Consider the following 27,538-nt stretch of genomic DNA (forward strand, 5'->3'; position numbering starts at 1 on the left):
GGGACTGCACTACCATCTAGTGGAATATGACAGTACCTTCAGGAGTAAACACTGGGCACTAATGACTGTACATGGAAGAACTTTAATGTCGCAATGTGAAAAACAAGATAAGCAAAAATAAAATGTTTTAAATTAAGCATTTTTAGGTCTCAAATAATCCGAAGTTGAAAAGGCATATTGAATAAAAAATATGGCATAGATCAAGGTTGCCTAAAACTAAGATTGAAACTTGTCAAAAAGCTAATCTTAGTATTTTCAACTTTTGATTCCAACTTATTTTACATGGAAATTAATTAATGATTTAACAAATAAAACAAAGAACCAACATTGCTACCAGTACCACTCATGAGTCATGAACATCCATTTCCATTAACCCATTTTTACCTTTATTTCATTGTCATCACCTGGATAAATGACAGGTCTGGAGACAATCCAAGTCCTTTGTTTGGATGCTGTTGACAATTTATCAAATGTATCCAGTGGAACTCTGAGCTGAAAGTTCCCACAGAGCTCCCATTCAGTGGCTATCATAGTTACCTGAGCTCAGAAAATTTCATGATTCATGCAAAACTAGATAAACTTTCCTATAAATTGTAGGTGGAAAACATTGCAACACAGTAACTTCAACTTAACCCAAGAGATAGCAACAACAATCATGCAAAATACATCAGGGATTTCAGCCTATCAGTTGAAGCATTTCTCCCATGAGAAGTCTGCATGAAACTGTCTTGCAAAATATTCTGTATTAAATTATTAATCATTGTGACATGCTTAGTAAGCTCTAGTTGTCAGGCTCTCAGTGTTTGTAGAATAACACACTAGCCTGCAAATTCAACTAGAATAAAAGAACAAAAAAACTTGTTTGAAATTTCATGCTGGAAACAACCTCTGTTAAATGAATGCACCTTTTTTGCGTTTGAGGATCTTGTCCCAGTTACTGAGTAAAGTTACTGACCTTCATTCAGTACCTACAATTACCATTTTGCTAGCATTATCTATGTTACAACTCAAGTTCTATGCACAGTTGAATGTATTTTTAATTCCTATCAAGTTTTTGCATCCTGACTCAGCAGAGCTTGCAGCTCCCAGCTGTGTGACCCCTTGTTTCTGCCCAGCTGGGGTAGCTGCACGCCCATCCCTGAGAGCTTGGGCTCAGGAAGAAGAATGCCCAGGAAGACCTACAGCACAGGCCAGGAGTACACAGAGCTCCAAATTACTGAGCTTACCTTAGTGTTTAGAAAAATAGACTTGAGAGCCATAGAATTGAGGTTGGAAGGGACCTCACCAGGTCATCTAGTGCAACATCCTGCAGAAAGGAGCTACTTTGCTTAAATAATTAATAAATAAAATTGATCATCAATTAGGTCCTTACCACATAGCTGATGAGTGTGTTCACAGGACACAGCTGGGTGCAGGGACATCACAACTTCCTTCTATCATTTCTTGCACAGGGGCTGAGGTGCTTGGTGCCCAGCTCTGAGGGTTGGGTCACCAAGCCCTGCAGGAATGGCCCAAGGGTCTCCAGGCCACAAAGCACCCCGGGCTGGAACCAGCCCTTCCAGTGCCTGCAATCTTGCCTAGCTTTGGGCTGTCCTTGGACATGTTCCTATATGGATGTTAAAGGGAAGAATGATCACTGTTAGGCCTTAATTCCCTTGCTGTAAATTTCACAGCTACTGAGGACTCAAAGATTAACATGAAAGACAGGTTGGCTTCACTTTGGTGGTGTCTAAGGAAACTGAGATGCAGGAGCCTGCTCAAATTGGATTCCACATTGGATGACTGGCATGCAGCAATATTCCCTGCAGACAGTGAGAACAGAGAGTATCACCTCTATCACATGAATACAGATTAGAGAACTTTCCTCCAGAGCTGCCATCTACTCTGGCAGCTAAATTTACTGCATAACACTGAAAGAAATACAAGTGGATTTTTACATTTCTCATATTTCAGAAGGTGCCTGAGAAAATTGTTGAAAGCCTGACTGCCTTAGAAATCAGTAGGGAATCATACAACAGTTGGACACTTTAGGATATATAAAGCCACCATTTGGGATTAAATAATCTGACTGCTTCAGCAGCCAGCTACAAATGGGTCCAGGGCAATCTGCAGTTTTGGTTCTTTCAAAGGTACCATCCAACATTCAGAGTTTGTCAGGGTAAGAATATAAACAATTAAATTGAGTAAAAGAAGTACTTCATAGGAAACAAATTTTGTACTCAAATCTTAGCTGAGAAAATACTGAAAATAGCCACACTGGTAACTTTATTGGCAAACACTGCTCCTAGGTGGGGGCTGGATGAACTAAAAGGCCAAACCAGTTTAAACAGTACAGCAAATACTAAGAAGAATCCTGGGCTGGGGTGAACCCATTAAAATTAATACCAAAGCCATCTGCAGGAGTGCCTTGCACAGTTATTTCTGCTCTCCAATGAGATCTCTGAATACACAGGCAGTGCTGGTCCAGGTACCACCTGTCTTGCAGGACTGAATGGAAGGCTTGATCTTGACCCAAGTGAGGAAAATGCTGACACCTGATCAGTACTGGCATTGCCAGGGAGTCTGCAATCCAGAACCACCTTGCCATGAGGGACATGTGGAGACAGCCATGCTTTTCCTAGGCTTTAGCTCCCTTCCCATTGATTAGCAGATGATTTTTATTCTGGTAAGAAATGGACATATCCCCTTCTAAGGGAAAAAAACCCTAAATAACAGTGGAACATAATTTTGTAGTTAGTAATATTAAAGATTGTCCAGTGGGGCTCATTCTAAATGGGATAGTGACTGGTTGATAAAGTTTTGCAGCTTTTACTTATGGCTGATGAAAACTGACTGGATATGAATTCAGACAAAGTATAGCTGTTTATGGGAAGAGGTAGCATAAGTAATTATAGAATTATAGCGAATTATAAATTAATCTTTCATGCAAAGAGCATGATTTCTATGGCATTTTTTCTGGAACAGATAGAGGATATAACAGCCTTTTTCTTATTTATGCAGTACATCATCATATTTTTCATCAATTAACCTTACCATACTAATGAAAGAATAGGAAAGAATGCCATGGGTAGAAATCTGCTGATTCTAAATCTAAGGCAATTAAATACAGTTCTAGGTCCTTTTGAAAGCATATTTAAAGACAACAAGTGCTAGAATTATGACAATTTGTTCAATTGATCAATTTCAGAGAAAAATAAAATTTAGACATTGAAGTTGAACAAAGGACCTACTAAATTCTTATGTGTGAATCTGTTCCAGATCAACAAGCACAGAAATCCCCATGAGGTGTCCTGCACTTCTCACGCCACTTTCTCTCAGGCAAGATCCAAAAATCTGCCCACAGACCTTACAGCAAGGCTCCCTAGGTCACAGGAGTCTGGCTACAGGACTGAAAATTCAGTTCATTGTATTACCAATTAGAACAGGGATATGCAAGAGAGGAGAGGGTGTGTGTGTGTGTGTGTGTGCAGAGGCAAGCAACACACCAACCTCCATATGAACCATTTATTGAATAAATACATGCATCATAATGTAGAATTACATGAGCAAAAAAGGCAATCTGTACAAAATTGATTACCCTTTGTTCTCATTTTAACTCTCACCATTTGCTGCAGCTCTGATAAAGGATTCAAGACAGAAAATTAAAACTCTTTAGTCCACCTCCAAGTGATATGCATGCTGATTTGAGTTTGAGTTATACCACTGCTATAGTTAAGAAAGCTGGTTTTCTTGTCAGTGAAGCAGAGTAATTCTAAAAACAGTTTCAATAGTACAGAACATGTGTTGGTACATACAGGTAACAAAGCTTATTTTTTAACCATGTCTTAAACATCTTCATATGTTCATATTTTAAGGCACAGGATAACAAGAACTACATGAAAAGCTATCAGTTGACATTGAAGAAATGACTTGATAATGAGGTGCAATTTTTGCCCAGAGGCAAAACTGTCCTTCCCACTTCCATATAAATGGAACAACTGGAATTTGGTAATACAAAAGTTGCATCCACTTTCCAAAGAATCAATCTCATCTAGGCACTCACAGTCTGATCCAAATTCACTCAGGATAATGTTTCTGAAGATCTGGCATCCAGAACTGATTATAGACTATGGGAATTCTAGTTGCTGAATTGCAATGACAGTTCAGTCTCTTCATTTCAGATTCCTAAATGGAAAATGGTATCTCTAAGAACCAACCCCTAATTTTAGGTAGTGAGCTATTTTGAAAACCTGCCCTATATTCTTTATTCAATTACTCACTTTGTGCTATCCTTTCACATTTGCCTGAACACAGCATTATTTTCCACCTTCAAACTTTAGAAGACAGAATTTTTTTTTGTTCAAGTGCAGTTTTCTGTCCCCAGACTTCACTTAAGACTTGGAACAGTGAATCAGTTTAACACCCTATTTTTTGTCTGCAGATCAAACTCTGTGCAGTCACTGGCCAAAATGTAGAGAAAAAATCCTTCCACCTCAGACTGAACAAAGGCAAAAGGCAATTATGTTGAACTGCCACCCTTAGACCTCATTTATTCAGATTAGCATTTGGTTTCTGCATTTTCATTGCATTAAGAACAATTCTCTGTCTTTCCATTTTTAACATCTTAATGGAGAACTAGCAAAGAAAATATGTATTTCATAATATATTTTCTATTAATTGATGAGTGAATATATAGCTACTCATACATTCCAATATACAGTGAAGCCTTCAAATGGAAATGTTTTCTTACAAAGAATCTCTATTGCCCAGCCCAGTAACAGCAGTTACAGTACAATTTACAATGTAAGGTTGTTTGATAAAATTGTTGTGTATAAAACGTGGCCATGGGAAGGCCATCACTGTATAGAGGTGTATGGTGCAGGTCACACATAACCATAACAAATGTTCATGTTAAATTGAATTTAGACAAACTTAAATTTTTAGACTTGAAAAAGACAAAAAGCTACATCTATGGTAGGCACTTGGGTACATCTAGTAATGTAGACAAATTCTACATCTAGAGTTAAGGTTCTGTCAGTTTTCTTGCAATAAAGCTAATTTCAGGAGTTTATCATTCCACGTTAAAATTCTTTCTTGGCTGAGACATCATTCTAGAATCTTAGCTAAATAATATACTTTGTCAAATTGCATACTTCTCCAAGGATGAGGACACTGGCTTTGCAAAAGCCAAGCTGTTCTCTTAGATTCTTAATGCACATTTTTCTAACAGTCTGAAAAAACTTACCAGAAAAAGAAAAATCAGTTCTGAGCACAAAAATAGAAGTCCCATAATTCATAAAATTAGAGTTACGAGCTCAGCTGTTGGGGCTGATAGTCTCCCTTCAGACCCTGCCTGCCTGGATCAGTGTGTGCTGACTGCTGCCTCCTGCCCAGCCCAGGGCAATGCTGCAGGAGAGCAGCATTGCTCGGAAACCTGCCTGGACCATTGATGAGCAGTTTGTTCATGCACCAAACATACTAAGCAGCAATGAAGCAACTGTCAAAGACAGTCAATTTTATCTCAGTTCCCCACTTTCTTACCTACTGGTGTTTATTTGAGGATTACAGAAGGTATCACATAACATACTATTTTAGCACGGTACTGTGTAATAAAAATAACATATGTCTTGTACATATGCCTACTATATGAACTTAACCTGCAAGCTGATTTGTCTACTTATAAATCAGTGAAACATGGTGGTAGGGACAGTTTAAAGTGGCTAGACATCTTTATAATACAGAAAAATCCATGTCCTCATACCTTCAAAAGATCACATGTCTAGTACTCCAGAGTACAGGAATAAATAACGAAATCCAACTGAACCTGTATAATAAAACTGTACTGTTTGTTATGTTTACTCCATTAAATGAAAACTCAGATTTAGAAACTGTTATTTGTGGACCTCATCCTCTATTTATACAATATTTATAGAATTCTCATTTTTATTTATAATATTCTATAGCATGATTTCCCAATAATACATTTATATATAAATATTAAAATGTTAATGTTTTATACATTTTAAGCTAGCCCCACTGGGCCAGAAACACAATAAAGTAAAAATGTTTTTCTGCAGTTTCATTTTGCAGAGTATCACAAAATGATTAAGACCATTGTGCTGCAAAGACAAAAGAGATTCATCTGAAGAAATTAACATGCATTTAGAAGAAAATATCTTTATCCTTTATCTAATTTTCTTCTGAATTCAAACCAGCATGAAAGAATTATAAAAAAATAGTATATATTTACATGGTACAGTATACCTTGGTGAGATATAAAACAAGGCAGGAAAACAGCAGAACATGTTCTTTTCACTTTCTAATAGGTACAGCCATCATAAAGATCAATTGAAACACAAAAGGTTACTTTACTGTACTATTGCACATTACAGTAACACATAAAACTGTTTAGCAAAATAAAATACAAAGTTTAACAATGAGGATGGCTATGTCTACATAAAATGACAAAGTGTTATAAAATTATTGGGGATGTGTCTAAGAACTAAATCAGTAAAGCTATAAAAATAACATTGGTACATCTCTGAAAACAACGCGTTAAAAATATATAAAGGTTGGCAAAATTATGCATGAGGAATTCCTGGTGTCCATGGGCCTAACTTGCACCCTGTGGCCTTGTACCATCTTCTGTCAAATCATACCTGAAAAAGAAAAAACCAAAGGATTGGTTTTTTACATTTAGCATGTACTATTAAAACTATTATTAACAAAGTAATTACCATTAACTACTATATAACATTAACAGTGGTATTAACATTAGCATGTAGTATTACTATTAATAAAGGAAATGTTATACTTACCACTGGGTCCAGCCTTTAGCAAGTTCTTCAGATGCCAGAGGTATCAATAACTGTGGAAAGTTAAATTACCAATCAGTGCACTGTGTGTGCCTTTCATTCTAATTCTATTACAGATAAAAACCTGACAATCCTGTCAACTACAGTTAAGCAATGCCATTGGTACATGATGTATTTTATATCCTTGTCATCACAGCTCTCTGCTATCTGCCTAAAGTTTCAAGTTGCTGTTTTTGACCTTAAAATCCTCACCCTTCAGTGGTGCAGTCCCAGAGCACACCACAGCATGGCAGTGGCAATCAGCAGATGTGTTCCTAACTAACAGCCTTCCAGATGAACAGGAAAATTGAGGACACTGCTCACCATGAACAGACCATGATTCTGTATCTCTCATCCTCTTCACAGAGCTTAAAAATGGCAATTTGAAAGGGTGTTGGAATTTACTATTCCATTTTCATGCCCCAAATCACGTGTGTAGCAATTCGGTGATTTAACGTGTGCCTATAGAACACTGAAGTCACAAACACAGCAGCTGGTGTTGGCTTTGGGAATGTCTCCAGTAGCAGCTCCTTCTCATGGATTTTACAAACTGGGGATTTAATTACTTCTGTATTTCCCTAAGTACTTGTCTTTCCAGTTTTGTCTGAACATTTTCTGAAATATTGCCTGGTTTCTACTGGTTCTTTCCTTTCTCTGACAGCACGATTAGTAAGTCTGACAAGCACATTTCTTTTGTTACTGTGAACTTATTACTCCCTAGAAGAGACTACTGCCTCATCTTTCTAAGTCTGGCTCTGCAGATTGTTCCTTCCCTTACTGAAGCCTGACATCTCAGGCACCTGTAATTTTTGAAAGCTTCATTCCTGAATCAGGCTTCAATCAACACTAACTCATATGTCAAGAGGATTTTTGTTTTATGTAATAAGCTGGATTAACAGAATTTGCTTATTGTTAACTTACTTTGCCAAGCAGCCCTTTATCTTTGGACAGGAATCCACCACTGTTCTTCACTGCTACATCTAGTGTTCTTCTCTGTACTTCAGGCAGGGAAACACTGAAATCAAACCTGACAGGCAAAGAGATGTATTAGAGGGAATTCTGTACCAGAGGTCCGAGTTCAGCTAAACAGCCACTCAAATCAAAACCAAACCATCTTCCTCCCCAAATTAAAAAGTGAGGTCTGAGACAAATTTAAAAAAATTCCTGTGTTTTGCTTAAATTTTTTCTTGAAAACTGTGATCAATATCAACATCAAATGTTTGAGACTTCTTTTACCTTTGGCATCTAGAGACCACTGGTAAAACAAAACAAACCCATGAACAAGACAAAAGGAGGCAAAGGTGAAGAGAAACTTTTCTCACTGACTGGAGAAAAGAGAATGTGGAATCCTACTGTACTGACAGCTCAGTATTAGCATTTTCCAAAAGGAAAAGACTGGTCAGTCTTACTGATCCTTGGTGCTTGAGAACCAGAGCTCCTTTTCTTTCTTGTCTGGCTAAAGAAAAGTATCAAAGATAGCTCTTTGCTAGAGCTGCAACTTAGACAAAGTCAGGACAAGGTTATACCACAACCCACATCAATTTGTCACTGCAGTTCTTAAATAGCTTTATTGCTTTGCAATACACTTTCCTTGGAAAGGCATGGTAAAATAAATCAACTACCTGGAATGAACAGGAGAGAGCTGCACTACCAAGAAAATCTGCTGGAGTCTCTAACTAATGATTTACAGATTTGACAGAATGGACTGAAGTGGTGTTTTCCCTGAATTCATTTGCTGTCAGTAGAGAAAGGTCTTTATTGAAAACCAAAGAGTGGGAGAATAAGGGGCAGACATGTGAGGGAAACTACCTTCAAAAAGATGAGTGCAAGGATAAGGATTTTTATGCAATATAATATTGCACAAGCTGTTACAACTACCAACATATGGGCCAGGATATAACCTACAAGGAAATTTCCTGCCTCCCTGGATGCTGAGAAGTGCCACAGAGTGACTGAGCAATGTGAGCATGCACAGGCTGGCAGCATCAGCCAGGCACTCAGCCAGCCAGGCTTTCTGGCAGGAAGGGAGAGCAGCAGCCCTGGCCAGCCAAAGGCACTCGTGTTCTCACCACCTGCCAGGAGAGCGAATCCTGCAGCTGAGCTACAGCACAGGGCCATGGAACTGGTGTAGGAAGGCAGCAAAGACAGAAGTGGCTGCTAACAGCAAGAAGGGCTGTAGTGATAACAGGGAATAGAAAAGGATAGAAGAGCTCTTACAGCAGAAGAGAAAGTATGATCAAGTCTAATGCTGCCAACCAGGAACTTCAACAGCTCACCCTTCACTAAGCACAGAAATCTTGATTTGACAGCTTTGTAATTACATGATACAAAACTACTACACATAGTTTAGAACTTACATTTGATCAAACACTGGGTTTAATGTCTTCTTTGATACATGTGTTTTTCTTCTTCCTGATCGTCTCTTATCAGGCAATAAATACATTCGCACATAGGGGTCGGATCCTTCTTCAGAAAACGCTATCAGATTTCTGGGGAAGTGAAAACCAAGGAAAAGCACTTAGAAAATCAACAAAACATTGCTGAATATAAATGTCTACATTACCATCATTTAATTTAGAACATGAAGCACCCCTGCACAAAATGGAGTGACTTGTACAACACCAAATGACCTAAGCAGAGAGCAGAGGTGGGAATGCAATGTTTCCTAAATTCTAATTTGAAGTTTGGATATGGCTTTTTAGAAATCATGTGTTTTGGTCATTCTGTAAAATAATCAGTCTCTTAGAAACAGCTTTCAGATACTGCTGATAAAAATCTAAATGTCATTTTCATTTAAAATCTGACAGAGGCATAATAGACAAATATAAAATCAGAGCAAAATCTTCCACAAAGTTTTTCCAGATTCTGAGCACAGCTCTGTATATTTTTGTATTTATGCATATTTTATTTCAAAAAGAAGAATGATTAACCAATCCACTTAAGAGTAAGTCAGGATAGGACAAACTTTATAGACAAATATGCCCAGATATGAAATAGTGTATGGTATGCTCACCTGCAGGAATGCACCACCACAATCAGTTTGTTTCTTTGTGAACTGTGACGAATTGTTAGCTGAATCTGTCCTAATGGAGACTGCCCCAGAGTTGTTCCACTGCAGGAAAAAAGAGAACATTATGCTTAGTTTTTAAAATGCACATTAGAAATAAGACTTAACTGAGCAGTTTTCCCAGAAATCAGGTATTATCCATTTAACTTCTCTAGACCAATGGGAAAGAAGAGAACCCATGTAAGTCTGTGAGCACATGAGATTCTTGTGCTACAGTTCCTTGGCCAACAACTCTGCTCTCCAAAATAGGCAAGGTATTCCTGTCATTAGGAATATGGGACTTACTTCATTACAAGTAAAGAATTTGCCTGCCCTAAAATAAATATCAAAGCAGCATCTAGGAAATTGGAAAGAATAATAGTGCTAACTGCAATGAAAACCTTAGGCATGGGCCACTCTTACCTAAGGCCAGAAGCCAATTAGAAGATCAGCCCATTATTTTCTGAATTCTCTTATCATAGAAATGTATATATTCTTGGGATTAAAACAGTGATCATTTCAATCCACAATTCCTGTTGTAAAAGCTCAATATAAATACAACCATTTTACTTTTCTATAGTTCATATGAATCTTCTATGTTCATAAGAATCTTCTATGAAAAGAAGATTAGAAAAAATTTACACTTATAGGTCATGTTTAACTAAAAAGCAAGCACCATGTTTAAGAACTTGTGTTTTACAGAATGGTCAGCATATGTAGTTCCCTCATCTCCATGAAATGCTCATTTTAGTTTGTGTGAGCTGTCTGTAAGTATTTTCCATATCACACAGGACTGTGTGTGCCATATTTGCCACTTCTCAGCCACCTGAAGGATATCTTCTCTTCAAGGGAGAAGAGTGCCTATTTTGTGAATATCTACTACAAAGTGACTGATCCATTAAAATTCCCAAGTCATTCACTTAAAAAAATAGAATAAAGATTTAATTTCAGTATTTTCTTAGTTGAAATTAAGAAAAAAATACTCAAAGTGCCTAAATCATGCAATAAAGGACCTCATTACCTGTAGCTTTACCACTCTTACCAAATGACAAAGTATGGCATTTGTGCATTACATGAGGAGTGGTATTTTAATCTTTATCACAATTAACAAACTCTAACCCAGTTTTGGACCAGGAGAGAGATTGACAAAGTCAAGACAAGTTAGCATGTGACTATGAAGATAAATGGGGGTCTGGAGCACATAAGCAGGTGGTGTATTTGTACAAATGGTAGAGAGAGCCAACAACAGACTCAGCTGCAGCCCTTCCACTGCTTAAAGTAGGCATTTTAGAGAAGACCAAGTCAGAATCCTCATGGCTATACACAGTAAAATAACAAGAGACCATAGTCAAGCTGCAGCAAGATAAAGTCCAATAGAAATAAGGAAGAACATTTTAAAAGTGGAGTGGTTAAGCACTGAAGTTGCTGAACAAGTTATGGCATCTCAATCCTTGGAGATACCCAAAAGTTGTTTGGACAAGGCCCAAGAAACCTAATCTAACTTTGAAGAGGAATCTGTTTAGAGCAGAGGGATGGTCAACCAGAGATTCTGTCCAACCTCCGTGACTCAGTTGATTCTATGACCTCTGACAGAGAAGATGAATTGGTTCAATGCCTTGCAAATAAAAAATAAAATCTTTCTACTAGGATTCACAGGGAAGCTCGATAAATAGGGAATGAATAGTTTCTAGTCTCCTATTCAGAGCAGGATGGCTGTACTTGGTAAGTAAAGGCAAGTAAAAAAAAATCAAGAATTTAAGAAAGCATGTCTGCACCAATCTTCAGTGACTGCATAGTAACTGACTACCCATTTAACATTCTTTATAGCCTAACATCCCTCTGAGTTATTTTAAAAACCAACCATTTCCAGCTTAATTGGCTTAATTAATGCTAATAGGATTCAGTGGTGAAAGAGGCAACTACTGCCATGAAACTACAAAGTGCAGCTATGAGAAGAAGTGGGACTTAGATTATCTAGCAGACGATCACAATGGTAAGAAACTTCTAATTGCAGCGTCTGTCTGAGCCACCAGGAAGAAGCAGAAAATCCCAATGACTGAGCAGTAAGGAGCATTTCTGAAATGTGAATTCCTGCTCTGGGGGCCCTCTGTGCACGGGCTGGGAAGCGCTGCAGAAGCCCCGAGCCCCCCGTACTTCTCGAGCTGGCGCAGGCGCTGGCGCAGCTCCTGCGTGGCGATGGGCAGCGAGATGTCGGAGGCGATGCTGGGCGTGGGCTCCTTCGCCGACAGGTGGCTGGGGGAGCACGAGAAGTTGGAGGCCTGCAGGCTGGAGGAGCTGCGGCTCAGATCCGTCGGCCACTGCGGGCTGGCGTTGGCAGGCTGACTCTTATCAGCCGCGTCAGTCTTTTTATCACTGTCAGTCACTGGGGATGCTGGAGCGGGCTTGTTTGGGTCAGATGTTGGCGAGACAGGAACCTGAGGCTTAAAAGATGATTTTCTTGCATCTTTGGAAACAGATGGCCTTTTAACTTGGGCTGAGTGTTGATGATCTGGAGATCTTGTCGGCTTTTCAAGAGAAAGGACCTGGATACAGGAAAATACATATTGTGTTGCTATTTTGCAGTATACAAATGACAAGAATAATGGTTGGTGACATGTTGTAAAGTTAGGACACTAAAGCAGGACCAAAACCATTTACAATTGCTAACTCTACACTATGAAATACTTTACATGACAAAGCACATCTCCACCTTCTTCATGGTAACTTCATTTCACAACTGAAATTCTCTATTTATTAAGAATTATTCTCCTCATTATTCTCTTCCCATATTCTACCCACTTCTGGTGTAAATGCTATTTACTTTGCAGTTCCAGCCATCTGGAAAGATATTCTGTAATTTTTTCTTCTACTGTTTTGAAATTTAATTTTACATCACAATTTTTTTCTCATTGATTGTTCTTACTTTCTCTTTTATACGTAGCTTTAATTTATTAATGACTCATAAGCAACAAAGTGCTTTAGAAAGAAAAATAACAGAGGTGTGACTGTTTGCAAAGAGATATAGTACCTCATTAAACAAGTAATTTAGATGGAGAAAAAAGACAAACCAACTTTCAGGTTGCAAGTTTTGTTTTCAAAACTCCAACATGTCTGAAGGCTGGTTTGAATTTTTCCAGTACTATGCAGGTACTTCCTTTCCTTATACACTTCACTTTTTAAAACCATCAAAACCTCAGTTCCATTTCTAGATAGAGGCTTTTTCACTGATCTGTAGCCCACTGGGTTCAAAAGAGATTTGAAGGAATTCAGATTCCAAACATGATTTCCAAACCTTAAACCACAGGAGACGTTGTTTTTAATTAATGCAGGTGACTATTGTTTCATTTTGAGCATTTTACAGTTTTCAAACGGAATATATTTAAATTAGAGGCTATCTCTGTGTACTGATGCACTGCACACCCAAGGACAATTTGCAGGTGACATCAAAGGAAATGGCTGGCTTCTTCAAAAGCTGCTAGGAGTCACCACAGGAGTGGTGTCACCACAGCCCTAAGTATGCTTTCAGATATTTACAATGGGAAAGGTTTTAGAGTACCCTGAGTGCAATCTTCATGTTTATAGTGCTGTTGGGACCAGAGTTGCTCAGCTGGAATCGCTGATGCATAGTTAAATCTTCACTCTCCAGCAACTGGCTTAGAGGCAGCTTGAAGTTCCCCAAGGAACACTGGTGCTGTTCATCCCTCACCTGAAGGAACACAGAAATTAAGTCACTTTGTATCATCTGCTTTGTAAGAATTCAAAGATAGAAAATACATTTTTATTTAAAAACAAAAAATACAAACCATATTGAAAGTAGTTTGTTCTCAAACCAAGTTTCCCAGATTTTAAGATGACATTACATTGAAGGAGAAAAAGACAAATATACTCAATGCCTCATTTCTTCAACCTTTCCTCCTACAGCAAAAGTAACAATCATATCTACATCTACCAGACCTATGAACAGAATAACTACAGGGTTTCCAAACTGTCTGTGTAAAAATTAATTCCCATAGCTTTTAAAGGAAGAGTGACTAAGACAGTCCTCACTCATTTACACTTCAGTCTCTTAGAACTATGTAAAGGACATGTCAACAGTGTAAAGGGATACATTTGGATAAAGTGAATACTTCCTTGGTGTGAGAGGGGAAAGATTCCTACTTCCAAACTGGTATATCCAATTTAATTTTGGATTTCTTTTTAATTAGAAAAGACAGCCATTAACTCTGTTATTCATGTGAGAGCCTTTCTCACGTGAATAACATAGTTATAGTCTTTCTTCCTTTTAGTAGTAAATGGAAATAAACATTTCATTGCCTGGTCAAAAAAAAATACTTTAAGTATAATTTTAACAATGTTCACATTGTATTTAGCCTAATTTCATAACAGCCTTTAATGTGTGACTTTTACTGCTGCAACATCCTAGAAAAGAAAGGTATCTAAAGAGAGTGAGACACATACCTCAACTTCAAGATCTTGTCTTTTGGGATTGTGTACAAAGAAAGTAAAGTTTTCCTCCCATACTGGTTCATTGGTCTTGTATCTAATCTGAAGTTAAGAAAAAAGGAAGTACACAAATTATCAGACAGTTTGTCTAATGGAGGTGGTGTCAAGAGATGAGCACATTTTTCATTTTGGCATTTTATTTGGTGTGTGCAGAGAAGCAAGGTCTGATGAGGAACAGCTGGGGGAGCTGGGGTTGTTGAGTCTGGAGGAGGCTCAGGGGAAACTTTATTGCTCTCTGTAACTCCCTGACAGGAATCTGCCTGAAGGGAGGCTGTAGCCACTCAGCCTCTTCTCCCAGGCAACCACCAACAGGACAAGAGGACACAGTCTGCAACTGCACCAGCGCAAGTTTAGGCCAGACATGAGAAAAAAATTCTTCACAGAAATAGTGACTGGGCACTGGAATGTGCTGCCCAGGAAGGTGGTGGAGCCACCATCCCTGGAGGTGTTTAAGAAATACTGGATGTGGCCCTTTGTGCCATGGTTTGGTTGATAAAGTGGTTTTAGGTCACAGGTTGTAATCCTTGGCTGCTTATTGCCAATTTCAGTTCTGGTGGCACCTTAGTGTGTGTATATGCTCCATGGTTTGGTAGCCAAATGCCAAGCTCACAGACCCACCAAAGACGTGGAGACAGAGCCAAGCCTAGAGTAGGAACTCACCTTACTCTCCTGTGCCTTGTGTCCGACTGACAGCAAAACAAGTGGGTTGGGATTGCTGTTCATTTTCTTTCCTGACTGGTAAAGAAAAAGCAAAAACTTTGCCTTCAGAATAAAGCAAAACCTCTCCCCTCTGAAGCTTAAATGTTTGCATCTTAAAAATACAAATCATATGCATTCTACTACATGCTTCTCTATTATTCTCAGTGTTTTACTCAGCTGGCTGGAATGGCAGACGGGCGAGTAGCTGGTGAGCACATCAACATGAAGGCATCCAACTACCCGAATATGCTGAAGCAAAATGCTACTAATAAGCAGGAGTTTTAGACTCATTTCCATTTTCTTTAAATGAAACTGGTAAGATGCAAATTCTTATCTTTTAATGAGCATTGCAATCCCCAAAGCTAATGAAGCATAGTTAAAACTGCAAAATGAATATTGCATGCAGATGGAAGATATGAAGAAAGCACAAACTCAGGAACTTTATATACAGTGCTGTAGAACTATTAAACTGGATGTGGTATCCAACACTGATGTTCCCTACTTTTCAGTTTGGGGGAAAAAGAATATGCACTATAATGTATGTGAGGGATATTTCTACAGTTTACCAAATACTCTTTATTAGAGAATCAACCATCTGCCATATCTGAGCCTTGCTCATCAGCTGTATAGCATTACATCAAACTGTGAAAACAAACAGCAGTTTAGAAACAAATCATATATACAAAGGAACATTCCAACTGTATGTTTCTTTCATGAATTTCAATTTAATCTAACAAAAATTCAATTCAGAAAGAAAATTTAGACATGAAAGTTAATCATCTCAAGCGGGTGTTAATGCAGTTTAAAAAGCCTAGAAAATGTAGGATACATGGTTACTTTGAGTTCTACCCTGTAGAAAAATCAGGTATATCAATAGAAAGTTAGTTAAAATCTTCTTAATGCATGTAAGGTCACAATTACAACCAAGTGATTAAAAATTTTATATTTTTAAATTAAGAAAGTGCATCACATAGATTTTTTTATCTGAACTTACATTTTGGACATCATATTTCCACTAATAATTCTCAACTTTAATGTCACATACTTTCCTTTAGAAATAAAGCTGTTAAGAAAGCACTCCTTTCTTGGATGAATGCTGCCTTTCTTTTTTTATGATTTCTAAGAAAAAAATATTTAGTTCTCTAATAAAGCTGAATACAAAGATTTACAGAACAGAAACAAAGCCATATTACACTGCAACTGATGGTGTTTTAAAATAGTAGGTGACATTATCTTCATTTTTTTTTTGTCCACAAAATGATGCTTGAAACTTTCTTCATAAAATGATGAAAGTACAGGAGTTCATAAAAGACCCTGTCACTCATGCTGATATGTAAATAGGAATAATTTTAAATCAAATTAAGCAGGTAGCAATATGCACACACATAGAATGCACCTCTTAGACCAGGTACTGACAGACTTGTTGTTGACAGCCTAATAAAGTCTGTCCCTTGTTCAAGTTCCTCCAGCTGAACATTAGCCCTTTCCAAGTTTGCCTACCAAAAAGCTGGCCTAAATTTCTTTAGCAGCCATATAAAAATGTAAAACCTACTAAAAATATCTAGCAGGAACAAGATTATTCCAAAGCAATCCTTCAGAGCTGAGTGATAAGGTATCACTCAGTATGTGGAAGATGTCTTAGCTTTCATGTCACCTTCATTCTTTAGTTACTACCACAAATCAGTTCCCAGCACTTTTCCCCACTCTTCCTGAGCAGCCTGCACTCCACTAATCTGATCTAGAGTTCAAATTACCGCAGACCACAGAATTTTAACAACATCCTGACACTGGCCTCTCGAAATCAAATTCAAGTGAAACAGAATTACACTAAATTTGTATCTGGCAATAGAAATCCCATCCAGTGTTGGAAGCAGAGTGTTGCAGGCATTCGTGCATTTCCAATTACTTTTGTGACCTTAAATGGACAACTATATTAATGTTACCTTCAGGGCTTTCTGAACAGCAGCCTTCTTCAAGCCATCAGGGTTAAATTCTAATGGATTATTCTTTTAAGTCAGGAGAGAATGAACATAGGAAGGGTTAATAAGACATGCAATGAAGCAATTTCACTAGGTTAATTAATTATGACATGACAACATAGGACAAAGCACGGGGGGAAAGAATCAACCTAAAAAAAAAAAAACAAAACAACAAAAAACCACAACATCTTTCAAACAAAACAAAATAATGAAGGACCACCACCACAACAAAAGAAAAAAAAAAAAAAAAAAAGGACAATTTTTTTTCCTCTTCTCCTCTGGATATTTTATTCTGCTTTAAAAGTAATATACCCAATTTCCCTCTGCTTCTATTTCTCTGCTCATTTTTTTACCTTAATAGAGATAATTCACAAAATATTTTTATTTAATGCCTGATGCCCTATGAACTGCCTTCTTAATGATCCTTTTAGAATTTGTTTGAGCATATTTTCCCAACCCAGAAGCTTCTCTGATGATAAGTCAAGTAATTATGCAAAAGAGTCCTTTTGTGGGAGAAATTACAACACCTAATTGATAGGGATTTATATAATGATAAAAGTCAAATTTCTTTAAGCCTCTTCAGAAAAGTGATGCAAACACTGCATATTAACTAGAATGAAGGTCTGCTACTTTACTCAGTTGAATGAAGACATGTAACTACACTAAAAATAGGAATTTAAACTGGCTAAGCAGGACAAAACCTCTCACTGCTTTCCATTAAATATGGAAATTTTAGAATTTTATTTTAAGATTAATATATTGTTCTTTAAGTGACGCAATAATGTCTAGAAAAAATTGCATTCACTTTATAAGAAATAATTTCAGAAAATAAGATTTGGAAATAAAACAGACTTCAAGTTATGTACTTATGGCTGGCTTTTTCTTTAGAGACACATTTTTGTTTCAAGGAATAATTCTTTTTTAGAAGCTGTAGATTGTGGCAATAAAAATTGCACAGTGGCCTTTTAAAACATTCTGGTTTATGAACAGGAACTGGTACTAATGCTTTGCCAAAAGAAATGCCTTTCTGTAATGAAAATCTAAGTGACTAAAATTTGAAGAGATTTAACCTTTATGCAGAAATATTATTTTGCAGTTTCTTTTGGGATGTCATATACTCCAGTTAGCCAAAATATTACAAAGATTCCTGGCATCCTGCTTGAAAATTTCTATTTCAGAATGAACATACAATATCCAGGACAAAATCAGAATATTTTGAGTTGGAAGCAATCTACAAGCAAGGAACTTATCAAGTCCAACTTTTAAACTTGAGAAACCAAAAATAAGGTTTGACTACTTTTGTGGGGTATTTTTCTTGGACATTATATTTCTTAAAATAAAATAATGGAATTTTCCACAGTGATTTACCTGATACATTAGGAACTTAGTATTGTACTTAGAGAACTTCAAAGATGGAGACTGCACACTATCCCTAGTTGAAACTAATTGAAACTTATTATTCCTCATTGGAACTAATGCTTAACTGGTTTTCATTAAGAAATTTTTAAATGCTCAACACATACATTTCTTTGCTGGAGTTGAAGCACTGTTCCCTGTTTTCTGACAAAGATAAAAGTGTCGCTTTGTTTGCAGCAATTGCGGATTCCCCATCCCTGGAAATGTTCAAGGACAGGTTGAATGGGGCTTTTGAGGAACCTGACCTAGTGCAAGGTGTCCCTGCCCATGGCACAGGGGTTGGAAGGAGATGATCTTCAGGGTCCCTTCCAACCCAAACCCTTCTGTGCTTCCATTATTTATTTCCATGGGCTGAAGTCCCTTTCTCTGCCAGCCATGGTTACTGTCTCTGCCATCATCAGTGCTGTGCTCCAGACCTTAAATTGCTACAGCCAAGATCAGGGCCCTGGTAATGGCTAAGAAAACAAAAAGAGTAGGCCATTAGTAATGGCTAAGATAAGAAAAGGATTAGGCCATGCTTCTCACAGGCTGCAATCCTCCTTTCTACACAGAGCACAGTGTTTTCTTTCATAACAACATGACACAGCATGACTACAAATCTCTTTCTGTAGAAAGATCTCTTTTCAAATCTTTCTTTCTATTTCTGTCCCATATTTATAAGGATGCAATGATTGTCCTCTATAGAGAACCTCATTATTTCAGATGGCATCTACAATTCACCAAAATTATTTTGAATCTTAAACTGCAACTCAACTTACTGGACTATTTTTCCTTCCCATTTGCACCTGCATATTCAATACAAATCTTTCCCTTCCTATCTTATTATTTCAAGGAATTTTAGAAGTCAAAACCAAACCTATGTGATCATAGATAAGGACAGGCAACCATTGACTCCTGGATATTGAGCATATCTCAATTCCTCTGGAATCATAGCAAGGATAGGCCAACAGGGACATCAGCTGGGGCAAATATCTTTAAGCCAGGCCTCAGGTTTCAAGGGAAGAAGCTGCAGGTCCATGAAGATGGTGGCTGAAAGGCTGGGAGGAAGGAGATTCAGAGGAGGAAAGGGGATACTCAATATAAAAAGGGAAGGTCTTGCTTTGGGTGACAAAATAGTCTTGGTATGGTTCTGAGTGTCTCTGCAGTAACAGGAAAAGAGGATGGGTTATCCAAGAAATACACTGATAATGACACTGTGGAATTCTCTAACAGCCAGTGACATTTGCAGTAAATCCTCATAACAAAACCATAAATTATACAAGTAACAAAGTGGTTTGTTTTTCAGCCAGCTCTGATTCAATATGATTTGGAGAATGACTCATTACTTCTTTAGACTCACTAAGTGTTGCTTGGGCTATCTCTGTGTGCATCCTCACTGGATAACCAGAAGACAGCCACTACCTGTAAGAGCTCATTTAAAATATGGATAATTTATAAATTACACAGACACCAAAACTGTTATAAACTATTGATTATCATAAAACTCATGTTACTTCTGGAAATTAAACTAACACAATTCTTATACCTTAACTTCAGCTAAACAGATTTACATGGGTGAATGTCTTGGTGTCACAAACCTAGATTTGCAGCAGTGAATAAACTATCTAGAAAGGAACAGAGATCACTCAGAATTTTCCTCTCCCCATAGGAAGTGAGCTCCCTATTCAACACTTCCCCAGTCACTCATGTTCCACGTTAGAGACTGGGCTTGCAGTGGGAATGTTTTATAACAGCCAATGCTTAAGGATGCCCTGGGAACAAGCGCAGTCCCAGGGCTGCTGGAGCTGGTTGTATCCCTGGGCTATTTCCGACCTGTCCTGTCCCCTGGCCTTCAGCCACCTCCTCCTCCTCCTCTGCAGCAAGAGCAGCCCCCAGGACGCTGCAGAGCCAGGCAGCTCCCAGTGCTGCAGCAGGGAATCCAGACCCAGCTTTCTTTGCTGTTCCACTCTGCCTCACAAATCGACTCGGGGATTTGGAAAGTTTTGTCTGATTTCTAAATAAATGCTCTATACAGACAACCTGTCTTACCGCAAAGATCCTAAGATCCACAAAAAACATCAGGGCTACATTCTTAATCCAGCTTTTTTTTTTTTTTAATGATAATTACTTTTAAGATGTATCTGGTATAGGTGTAACTAAAAGAAATAGAAACTCCTTAACATTTTTGGATGTTAAGATGATGGAACTGTGGGTTATAAATTGCCTTTCTCATTCCTTTATTTTAAACAAGATTATAGAATGGTTATAACTTTTTAGAAACTTTAAAATTAACTTCTACAGAGAAATGAACAGGATTTTGCTGGGGTTTGGAAAGGTGTTTTAAAATCAAGGATTATGATGTGGCCAGCCAGTTAAAATTTATCTGCACAATCTCCAAAGACAAACCCACCTCTGTCTGGCAAAAAAGATACTTATTCTGAGCAGATTCTCAGTCTTTTTGAAGATACCAAGGTTGTACTTCCAGATGTAAGTGTAAGGTACTCAGAGGCTCATCAGTTTTTAATAGTTTTGTAACATTAAATTCAAGAAGAAAGTATTACTTGTTAGTTCACCCTAGCCTGGATTCTCCCAACTACAGACTAATTTCCAAAAAAGAAAAGGAGCTTGGGAATTTGCAAAACAAGGAGCATCATGGAGTGAGATAGAATTTACAAGGGAATTTATAGTCTGGGAAGCACAAAGAACTGCACCCATTTTTAAAACAACTTGAACCAGTGTGGAGAGGTTACAAGTGCTTACAAACATTGAGTGTGTCACCTTTTGAAGAAACTATTGGTTGCAATTTAATTATTTTAATTTCTTTGCAATAAAAGCCAACAATTAACAAGCACGTAGTGTGCTAGTACAGTATTCATTTTAGTTCTCAATGAATCAGCAATTTAAGTTAAATGTAAAGAGCTTTTACACCAAACTTTATCTTGGGTTTTATCAAAAAAGGTTACTTACTTACCCAATGATATGCTGATCAATGAAATTTAAGTAGCCTTTAAAATGCAATAAAAATAGCACAAAAACAATGCACACTTGTTGAAACCATGCAGGAAAACAAATTGCATGCTCTCATTCCACTAGAGTGAGTGGCTTTAGTAGCACTAATCCACACTCTGGCAGAGAAAAGGTACAATACAAACAATACCAGAGAACTCACAAATAGTGCTCTATAGAGTGAGGTAGTGTTTTCACAAAAGACTAGTCCAGATGCTCTCCTCTCTTTTAAGTATCCACACCCAAAGTTTCCCTCGTAGATACTCTTAGGAAGATGGAAATGGAAGGAGAAAGCAGAGTGATGGGATTGTGGCAGAATGAATGCATAAGCAGCTTTACTACACAGAAAAGTTAAGGAAAATAGTCAAAGGATTCCAGAGAAAACAGCAAGAAACAAAAAGTAAATATTTCTCATTACAAATAGTTTCATCCATTAAATGACTTTCTGTAGCACAGCAAGGTGGAATGCTTTTAGAATTTTATTTTTTTCATTAATTATTCAAATATATTAACCCACTTTCCAGGCTCAGACTTGGTATTTCAGATTTATATGGCAGATCCAACTAATGTTTACTAACTTAGAGACCAGCCTTCTATACCATTTCTATTTCTTTTCCAGATCAGTCATCCCAGTGTGCCAGAAACTCTCAGCTATGATGCAGAAGAAAGGCCTGAGTTGTGGTAACTCAACACTGTAACTCCAACAAAACAAGGCTGAAGGCATGACCTAAAATGTACCAGTGATAAGCATTCACTTAAGGCAATTTTCAAGGTAATTCCTGTAGAAAACTTTTCACTGTAACATTAAAGTGGTGCACAAAAATCTTCAAACTATTAATAAGGGTCAGTGTAATTTTAACCATTCTATTGAATTCTCTGTTCTCCATAAATACAAGCAATCCAAGAGATTAATTTGCTATTTCTCTACATAACCCCTATGACTGAACTTGAGCGAAACATGAGAAACCAACAAATTTCATGTTTTTAGTCTTGTAAATGTTGCTCCATATTAGAATCCTATGGCCATAAAAAAGCTCTATTACTACAATTAACTGCAGTTCCTGTAGAAGTTCCATGACATTTTCTTTCTAGAATGCACAGGAATCTTTTCAGTTCTCCTGCATAAAAGTAATATTCCCATGGCATTTCCCCCAATTTGACATAACTGTGAAGCCTTTTGGTCTCTGGTTTTGGAAAATTTGATTTAGCACAATATCACATTATTCTTTTGTAGTAAAGTTGTACATGGAATTTGCAATTGTTCTATGTTACTTTCTGTTATATTCTTTACAACACTGGAAAGAAAATTACTTGAAGTTAAATACTGAGTCATTTGTTGCAACTGCTTTTCTGGGCTGGTAGAGGAAGAAGAAAGAGGATTAAACAGGTCCCACTCTATGACCATCATTCTCCACCCACCCAGGCAATTCTTATACTGTAGACAGAATATCAAATGCAGCAATAGGAAATTTGGGATGCTGTTCCCAAATTTCCTAATTTATCTGCTTTGTGCAAAGAACTCCCCCTTTCTGTGCCCTAGAGTTTAGAGATCTACTGATTAAATGCACTGAAATTAAAATACTGTCTGCAAAAACAGGCAGAAGTTGAGACTTGCAACCTCATCTTTCCAAAGGAAGGAGACAATGTTAGAGAATGTTTGTTTAAAACAAACAATGTTAGAGAATGTTTGTTTAAAACAAAAAAAATAATTTATGACAAAGCCTCAGTATTTGCTGGAGCATGTAAGAGAGAATCAGAGCTATGTAGAAAAGATTGGAACTGGTGCAGGAGAGAACTTTACACCACTTATTTCAAGTAAGAGGCTTTAGTGTATTTTACCAAACATTAGCTTTGTGGCTGTTTCAGTAAAATTCAGTAGTTGAACACGAAGATACATAAATCGGTTCAACTGAATCTAGTACACAAAACAGATGGCAGACAGACTTTTTCTGTCTGTTGCAGTACTCTGAAACTGATACTAAGCACACCATAATTCTATTCTGTTCCTGCTTACTCTGTACTGTAGTAATTCTAACTTCTTTTCTGCTAAGTTACAGATTTTGCCTGAATTCAATATACAGTGAGGTTAAAAAGGAAACATGAGGATTCCAACTCTATTCCAAATGAATCTTTTTAGCTTTTAAAATAGCCTAGAAATACCACTTCCAAACTCTGCTCTATACACCCTGGAACAGACATGAAATCACTAGTCAGTCATGTAAATTGCTTGGGCAATTTATTTGTTATCACTAGGATTTAACTTAATTTTAACCTAAATTTCAGCAGAAAAATCTGCAAAATGCATGCATAAAAATCCAAACCTTCAAAACTGTATTCTCTGATTAATATTTTAGTCATCACTTCCAGAACCTCTCATCTAATAGCAATACTGAAAACCAGCAAAACTCAGTTAAGTTTCACTTATCTCTTTACGGTAGGGTTAAATTTATTATTGCTATCAATTACAACCAGGAACAGTACTTTACTAACCTGAAATAAACTCCAAAACAAGTTATTTCAGAGTTCCATAGGATAAATCCATAGCGAGAATATGACTTATTTCTATGTTTTGCACAAGCAAATAAACCACCCTGCAAGAAACAGTCTGATAGAAATCTCATACAAGTGTTCTGGCACTGTAAAATCAAGTGCACAGGATTGACTTCATGGTGAGGACTTCAGTACCTTCAAATCTCCAGCAATACCCTAAGTCAAAGCAAGCAAGTTCACCTGAACTTACGGAAGTGGGTTGTTTCCGAGTTAGTTCCTTAAAATTCCTCATGCTAATCCCATACCATGTATGGAAAACATCATGGAATAAAAACATGCAGCCTTTCAAGTCCAGGAAAGGAGCATTCTTTAAAGAAAAACCACACTGATTAAAGAATAATGTTTTATTAAATATATAGCTAAAGACTATGCTACTAAAAAAGTGGACCTTACATTACACGTCTTGAAAGGAGAGGAATTATAGAGAAGATGGCACAATGTGTGTTAGTAAAGCAGTGTCACACTACCAAGCAAGACATGCTGGGAGTACCCAAGAGACTCTGAGACAGAAGGGTATCCATGAGAACATAACTTACAGGCAGATTTCTTGCTGAGTCCAAATACAGAATAAGCAATGCAGAGGAAAGCCCATCATTAGCTTGGTCTTTGTCAGCTCTAATGCTTGTTAGCACCTAAAACAAAAACACACTGTAAGCCTTCCTGGAAAACAAGTGTTACTATTTCTGTCTCATATCTGAAAAAATAAAAAAAAAACCAACAAAAAACCATCTTCCAAAAAGCAAACATTCACAAATTCAGAGCATGAAACATAAAATAAGTTTTCAAGACTCATGCAGACATTTCAAAACCATTTGTATGGAAATTTGCACCCCATTTCCTACTTATTTTTTTAGATCGGACAGATTGTAATATTATATCCATCTTTATCTCCCAAGTAATGAAATGTTAGCAGATATTCTCAAACAGTAACATTAAGAGAAAAGAAGAGAACCACAAAAGCATTTGAAAATCTTATTTAAACCATTGACACTTATGACTGGTTTGAGATTTCTAAAGACAGTCAGCTTGGAATAAAGCTGTTACTCCAAATTCACAGCAGCTAGAGATCTGGTTACACACTTAACAAATAAACAAAAAAGTCACAACAAATCACCCCAAAACAATTAAGATTAGAAGGAAAGTAATGTGTTCCTTTAATACCTTGTCTAGATTGTCAGCAGTTGGCATCAATGTGAGCCATTCCAGTTTTAAATGCAACTTTCCTTTGGACACTTCATCCAAAGTAAACCACTGAAAATTAAGCAAAGTAATGTGAAATAATCTGGCAAACAAATCTATGATTGCAATTAGTTCTTCAGGACATTTAGGAAGCATTAAAGTCTGCTAAGAATCTCTCAGAGCTGGAGTCCACATAACCTGAAAAGACCTGATCCATTAAAAGGTCATATTTTGCATAAAGTATTACAATAAAGAATGATAAAACCACCCAGACAAACATTATACATTATATATAAAAGCATCTTTAAAATACCAAGAAAATTCTTAAAAGTTCTGTAAAGATGTTCTGGGAAAACAAACCCTGCACAATGTTCCTACAAAATCTCTCTTACACATAGGATAAAAATTAGTCTGCCCAGCAATTAACTATTCTCTTGCAAAAAAACTTCTCACCAAATATCTAAATTACTATTTTTTGCATTTGCATAGGAGTAACCTTAAAACCTCAAGACCAACAAAGAATGTCATTATTTTTCAGATTTCACCAGTTTAGATAGCTCTTAAACCACTGTACTGATCATCAGGGCATGTATTTCTACAGCATTAAGGTTATTCTTGCACATAGAGGAACTATGCCCAGGAAAAAATAACCCAAGAACAACAACATGTACAACATATGGGCCTTGTTAAACCAAAAATGACTGAACTCTATTACCTCATCTAGAAGACGCTCCTTTTCAACTTCAATTAAATCAATCATCAAACTAGGAAAATGGAGAAAAAGAAGCAGTATTTTAGCCAAGAAACAAAAGATCTAGCACAGAACTCAAGCCTCACCCTGAATATCCACCACTGACATCAAAAGAGCACAATATTATTCTTTTAGCCCCTCAGAAAAGAAGGAGCAGAGAAGGAAATGGCTGAGCAAAGATGAGTGCAGGGTTTCAGGAAAATGCCTACAACAGAGCCCATTTTGTAACCATGAGGGAACAATGTAACTCACATGTGTATGACCCAACTCTCAAAACAGAGAGCACATCCAAACTACCCACTGGAAATAGCACCTATGACCAAATTCATGTTTTGGCAGTGTCTGGGAGAATTCTAGTTCACACAAGCAAAAAATGTAGCAGGGAATCTGCTAAAAATTAAACAGAGCAGACATCTGCATGCCAGTGCATGAACATTTGTCTGGCTTCTTATTTTATTAATACTGATGTACACATTAGGTCACTTCCTCCCACCATCACTTCAGTGTAAGATTAGGGAAGTGCAAAGAAAAAGAAACCTTTGCACTGCCTACTTCTTAATTTTAATGAGAAGTAGGTACTGTTGCTCCTGTTAAGAGAGGAGGAGCTGGAAAAACAAGGGAGGTCTACTATGGAAAGCAACAATGGGAAGTTCCAAAACTCGGCAAGAAATAAAGGTGACAAATTACTGGAGAAAAAGCTGGCTAAACCCATGAAATGTTTATGAGTGAACACCTATGGCCTATGGAGTCAAAGAGTGAGTCATGTTTGTAAAAGCATTACAGTAATTTTTTTCCTTTAATAAAATAGTTAAGATCAGCTCTTAAGAGGAAAAACAAACTCAAGACAGTCATTTAGAAGCTATGAAGATGAAGAAGATACAGAGCTATAAAAGTATATTAACTTTGCCTGAAGAAAGAATTAAGACTTAGTGCTAGCTCACAGACATTAAAGAAGCTAGAGCACAATTCTGGGTACCCACAATACTCACCTGCTTTTTTCAGAAAAGATGTAAACATATAGATGTGTGTATACACACCCAGGCACATTTGCATATAAATGAATTTACACATATGAAGTAGTTAGGAAACTACTTACTGCCAAGATAATTGATTTATAAATACAATTAGATAGCAGAACAACTGCAATAAAATAAAAACAATAACTGAAGAAAAATTACAATATTTAATCTCTTTCCAATACATACAAACATATTCTCCATAACATTTACCTCCCCAGGAAGTCATCTTTATCTGGATCTTCATCAAAGAGCTCAATCTCTAGCTCCTGTCCTGGATGTTCATACACTAAGGCCTGGAAGTTCAGTGAGAGGGCATTATCAGTAAAACTGACCAGCTTGGTTAAATGGCATAATAACAGTAAAACACTGAGCTGCAGTAACTTTGTACAGTAAAATACATTAGTAAGCAAATACTTTTAAAAATTTCAATTTAATGAGTAGAGCAATTTTAAGAGCTTTTCAGATAAAATTTGTCAATGTTGGCTCTAAAAGCCCAAACTAATTTTTCAGAATTACTGATGCTCAGTCTAGACAAAAGACAAAAAAAAAAAAAAAAAAAAAAAAAAAAGAAAAAAGAA

At 37.1% G+C, this 27,538-nt stretch overlaps 1 protein-coding gene across 4 annotated transcripts in view; it reads right to left on the reverse strand.

Annotated features, from left to right (window-relative positions):
- Nucleotides 1-3,490: 3,490 nt before the first annotated feature.
- ESYT2 (extended synaptotagmin 2) overlaps nucleotides 3,491-27,538 on the reverse strand; it is an 80,319-nt gene continuing 56,271 nt past the window's right edge. The window contains exons 10-24 of one of the 4 annotated variants that reach the window (XM_063183146.1): nucleotides 27,171-27,253; nucleotides 25,906-25,954; nucleotides 25,173-25,262; nucleotides 24,548-24,643; nucleotides 21,625-21,726; nucleotides 17,025-17,087; nucleotides 15,043-15,117; nucleotides 14,338-14,424; nucleotides 13,436-13,585; nucleotides 12,034-12,422; nucleotides 9,847-9,945; nucleotides 9,191-9,322; nucleotides 7,755-7,860; nucleotides 6,798-6,847; nucleotides 3,491-6,638 (exon numbers count right to left, since the gene is read on the reverse strand). In XM_063183146.1, coding sequence (XP_063039216.1) covers nucleotides 6,593-6,638; nucleotides 6,798-6,847; nucleotides 7,755-7,860; nucleotides 9,191-9,322; nucleotides 9,847-9,945; nucleotides 12,034-12,422; nucleotides 13,436-13,585; nucleotides 14,338-14,424; nucleotides 15,043-15,117; nucleotides 17,025-17,087; nucleotides 21,625-21,726; nucleotides 24,548-24,643; nucleotides 25,173-25,262; nucleotides 25,906-25,954; nucleotides 27,171-27,253 — 1,617 coding nt within the window. In that variant the 3' untranslated portion in view covers nucleotides 3,491-6,592. The remainder of the gene's footprint in view (nucleotides 6,639-6,797; nucleotides 6,848-7,754; nucleotides 7,861-9,190; nucleotides 9,323-9,846; nucleotides 9,946-12,033; nucleotides 12,423-13,435; nucleotides 13,586-14,337; nucleotides 14,425-15,042; nucleotides 15,118-17,024; nucleotides 17,088-21,624; nucleotides 21,727-24,547; nucleotides 24,644-25,172; nucleotides 25,263-25,905; nucleotides 25,955-27,170; nucleotides 27,254-27,538) is intronic. The other 3 variants (XM_063183270.1, XM_063183217.1, XM_063183317.1) reach the window with 3 other exon arrangements.

This window comes from Melospiza melodia, chromosome 1, assembly GCF_035770615.1.
Source record: "Melospiza melodia melodia isolate bMelMel2 chromosome 1, bMelMel2.pri, whole genome shotgun sequence".
Lineage (NCBI taxonomy): Eukaryota > Metazoa > Chordata > Aves > Passeriformes > Passerellidae > Melospiza > Melospiza melodia.